The sequence below is a fragment of the Salvia miltiorrhiza genome, chromosome 6 (assembly GCF_028751815.1).
Source record: "Salvia miltiorrhiza cultivar Shanhuang (shh) chromosome 6, IMPLAD_Smil_shh, whole genome shotgun sequence".
Taxonomy (NCBI): domain Eukaryota; kingdom Viridiplantae; phylum Streptophyta; class Magnoliopsida; order Lamiales; family Lamiaceae; genus Salvia; species Salvia miltiorrhiza.
Window position 1 is genome coordinate 22,833,044 of NC_080392.1, and position 4,669 is coordinate 22,837,712.

Below are 4,669 nucleotides of genomic sequence, written 5' to 3' on the forward strand. Positions count from 1 at the left end.
GATTGAAAAAGAGAAATTTTTTATAATTGATTAATGTTCTTGAATTCACGACCAACTCGATGAATTCACAAGTGAATCATTAGTGTTGGTTGTGAATTCAAGTTTAAAAGTTCGAATTCGCAACTAGTAGTTTTACTTGTGAATTCAAGTTTTAAAATTAGAATTCACAATCAATTTGATGAATTCACAATTGAATTGTTAGTGTTAATTATGGATTCGAGTTTTAAAGCTCGAATTCACAACCAACTCTATTGCTGGTTATGAATTCAAATTTTAAAGTTTGAATTCACAACTAGAAATAATGCTAGTCGTGAATTTGCATTTTTAAACCTTAAATTCATGACTAACAATGTTTCTAGTTGTGAATTCAAATTTTAAAACTTGAAGTCACGACTAACACTATTTCTAGTTGTGAATTCAAATTTTATGACATCCACATCCGTTGAGTAAGTAGCTTACTCATCCAAGGAGGGGACCACTTATGAGTCAGTAGCCTACATTGGTCGACTCATCCACAAATCGACTCGTCCATATAAAAAGTGGAAGAGTATGTTATGAGTCGACCCCCTACATCCGCTGAGTAATACTCCAATCCTCTTAAAAGTGGCACGTGCATGCACGCGCCTTACATAAAGGCGAATGGATGAGTAAGGCTCAAGTAAGCAGCCACCTACATCAGCTTACTCATCTGAGAAACGACTCGAGTCTCCTCAAATGAGTAAGCCGATGTGAATGCTCTTATAACTCGAATTCACAATCAACACTAGCTATTTAGTTGTGAATTCGAGTTTTAAAATTTGAATTCACAACTAAAATTAGTGCTAGTTGTAAATTCGACTTGGTTGTGAATTCGTAGATAATTTTTAAATTTTTTATGTGAAGGATAAAATGGTAAGTGTGGTTAATTTTTAAATTTTTTATCCTAGTAGCTAATTTTAAAATTTACAATTCTAAAGTGGCTATTTTCAAAATTCACTCTATTTTTTTTTGTCAAAAAATACATAATTTTTTTAATTCAACTCATACTTAATCCTACATAGAAACAATTTTCATATAGAATTAACTGTAGTTGAAATTCTAATTCGTGTCAAATTATAAAAAGAACTGCATTCTAATTCGTGCCAAATTATAAAAAAGTTCAAAAAATTATATAGACTTTCTAATTCGGGCTGAATAAAAAAATGATATACTCCCTCCGTCCCACAAATCTTGACACGTTTGATTTCGATACGAAAATTAAAGAATTGTAAATTAGTGTTTTAAGTGTGTAGTTAATAAAGTATAAAAGTGATAAAGTAGGAAAGAGAAGATAATAATTATTATCTTATTTAGAAATGTGTCAAGATTCGTGATACAACCCAAAAAAAAAATATGTGTCAAGATTCATGGGACGGAGGAAGTACTATACTATTAGATAAAATTTGACATTTTTAGGTATAAACTTTATGTATTAGATAAAATTTGACATTTTTAGGTATAAACTTTATGTATTAGAGAAAATTAAGCGTGTTTTTAAGACTATTTCGCCACAAATCGATACATGGAGAACTAAATTCCATCTTCCTTGGCCTCAATTGTCGACATGTGGTAAAATCTACAAAAAAGAATTGATAAAAGAAATTCCACATCAACAATTCCACTCATCCCCATTTCCATGCTGTTTGAGAAGAGAGCAGCAACGAACATATCGAGCTCGACGGCAGCGACGGCAACGGCGAGCCATAAAAACTTCTCCACCGCCGGCGGATCACGAACCTCCATCCAGTTTGCTCCTTTTCTTGACAAGGAACAGAAAAGCTCGAAATCCTGTAACCTGCATCATTTGATAAGTAACTAGGGAAGCTTTATATGCAGCTGAAACAGTTCAAATTTCACCCCACATTCTTCGATTTTCTGATTCTAGTACACTTCATTGTCGATTATTTGCTGCCTTCATCATCTCCTGATGTTGCATCTGATTCCCATTCTGCTATCTCCGATCCACTAAAAGGATCTCGAGCAAAAGCACTTCCTTTCAACGTTGCTGAAGTGCCTCTATGTGATCCTCTGTTACTTGTGTCCAGTTGTTCAAAGTTATCATCATCCCTACTGTTCCTACGCTTATAGTTTGATGTTCTTGAATCCCTCAGGCCACGCCCTTCGCCCTCTGAATCCCACGTTATATCTTCCAAATCACTTAATGCATGTTCTGAAACAGTATTCTTATTCTTCCTACCTTTGGGTTTCATTTCATTTCTCCCAAATCCCCTGCTGTTGGCTCTACCAGCGTTGCTACGCTGACGTCTCTCCCCGTTAGATTCGTCAGAGTCATCCACAAAACTCCGAGGAACCACTTCTCCGATGCCATCAGATTCAAACTCGTCATCGCCTTCAACCTCACTATCAGAGGCTCTCCCCCTACGCCTCTGATCCCTGTATCTCATACTCTCCCTCATTTCATCATCCGAGTCCTCGTTTCTGTTACCTTCGAATCTTTGGTATCTACCCCCAAAATCTTCTCTATTCCAGTATTTAATCCGGTGAAGCTCTTCCTTCTCTGCTGATTCCTCCTCGGCCCATTCTTTATCAGCCGCATCTTCTATGTCTGCAATGAAGCGGTCGAGCTCCTCCTGATCACTGTCATCTCCAGCATCTTGCGGCTGTTGAGAGCCCTCAGATGCCACTTGTGTTGTCTTGTCCTCTCGGAAGACGTAGGGACTTCCCTCTCTCTTATCAATAGCATTGAAAAATGTCGAGGCCACTCTCTGGATGCTAGCCATGGCAACTGGATCATCAGGATTAACACCCTTTCTGCGAAGCTCTTGTTCAATCTTTTTTATGTTAAGTTTCTGAGATTCGAGGGCCTGTTCAAATCGTGCCTTGAATAATGCCTGCGTGCGAAAGATATGAGTAATTAGGGTCTAAAATATAATTCACAGACTATTTAAATTTGTTTGCACACAGCCAATATTAAGGAAGACTATGCCTCACCTTCCTTTTCGTGAGAGTATTGATAGGTATCAAGTTCTTAGGTTGGCGATAATTTCTGCCACGAAACATGATAATGGTTTTCACATTGTGCACGTTCACGACAATCCCTCCACTCAATCTTGTAAGCATGGATGCCATCTCCTTAATCTTTTCCTTGGGGAAATTATCGCAACAAACTTGGACCGTCTCATGGAATTTCCAGTGAAGGTGCATGTTCTGAACAACTCCTCCAAAGACGCCACGAACACCAACAGGAACATAGTTCTTATTTCTGAAGCCAATCTTCTTGTATGCCTGCAACTGCTCTGCAGTGAACAGCTCAGGGTCGTGGCGAGGAGGTGGAAGTTCTGGTAGTTCATACTTTTTCAGCTTCTGAAGAAGCAAAGCCACCTTTTTCTTTGCCTGGACTAGTCAAACACGAAGCAAAATGGTGAAATATTCAGCTATGATTAAAACGAGCAAGAAAGAGAGAACTCAATGCTTGCAAATATTGTAAAAACAGCATCACTTCTATCAAGTGAACTAGAAGCTAAGCAACAAGAGATGACAACAAAGGCCGATCAGAAATAAGAACGAGACACCAAAAGAGATAAGGAATAGGCCTTTTAATACATATGAGGGAATATAAAGACAAGTTAATCGGTATTTGGAAATCAAATAGAAAGCCATAGCCGTTATCTCAATCTCAGCATGCGTTTCTTCGTCTCAACATTGCCCGAGCAATTTCAAGCACCTAATAGCACAGTGATTCACATATCCAATGAATGAATTATACACAACACTTGAACTACACATTCTTTTTTTTGTTGGATAGTAAACTACACAATCTTAATCAACTAAATTTCAATAACTACTAAACCGAGCTATCAACATTTCAGCATCAAAGAACCAATTGAGACAGAAGTAAACCTAAAACAACAAAATACTTCAAAAACTAGGTAGAGTTTAGTAGCATACCCTTCTAAGATTGTAGATGAGACGTTCTTCATCAGTCATCAATTTCTTCCTCAATTTTTTCGCCCTCCGAATTTCCCTTAGGGTTTTGCCGGACTCCCGCTGCATCCGCTTCTCCACTTTACTCCTCATACTCTTCGCTGAGAAACGCCGTGCTCCATCAAAACAGCTCCACATGTTCGCCGTCGAAGGCAATTCGCAGCTCGCTAGGCTCACATTGGGGATTCCACGCATCGAATTTGAAGCAAAACTATTTCTCGTGATGACATCAACCCTGTGCAAATGGAAAAGTTCGATGGATCAGATATATGCACGACACATCACAAAACTGAGAAAATTTTCAGAAATTACACCAAATATAGTTTACCTTTGATTGAGGACGAGAGAAGAGAGGGTTCTGAGTGATTGATTTCGGAGATTTCTAGTGTAAACAGAGAACATTTTGCTGCAATCTTTCGGAAATTGAAAATCGGCCGCGATTGAATTGGAGTTTGAAGGGTTTTTGATTGGGTTTAGGGGTTTTAGCAGTTTGTTTAATTACAATATCCCCCTATACTTTGTTTAATTACTTAGCAGTCGCATAAATAATTTTAGTAAACTCTCTCTTCAAAAATAAATTCAGTAAACTTTTTTTATATGGACATATTCTTTATATATATATATATATATATATATATATATATATATATGGTGGAGTTCTATGGAGACCACTTCTTATATAGAGAATGAAGATCAAATCTTGTGC

General features: G+C 37.4%; 1 protein-coding gene across 1 annotated transcript; it reads right to left on the reverse strand.

Moving 5' to 3' along the window:
• Positions 1 to 1,467: 1,467 nt before the first annotated feature.
• On the reverse strand, positions 1,468 to 4,458 carry LOC130987538 (CRM-domain containing factor CFM9, mitochondrial). Its single transcript, XM_057911092.1, has 4 exons — positions 4,292 to 4,458; positions 3,928 to 4,198; positions 2,971 to 3,372; positions 1,468 to 2,870 (listed from the first exon to the last, which is right to left on the reverse strand). Exons 1-4 carry the CDS (start codon positions 4,363 to 4,365, stop codon positions 1,920 to 1,922), a joined length of 1,698 nt encoding a protein of 565 aa, XP_057767075.1. The 5' UTR covers positions 4,366 to 4,458; the 3' UTR covers positions 1,468 to 1,919.
• Positions 4,459 to 4,669: the final 211 nt, after the last annotated feature.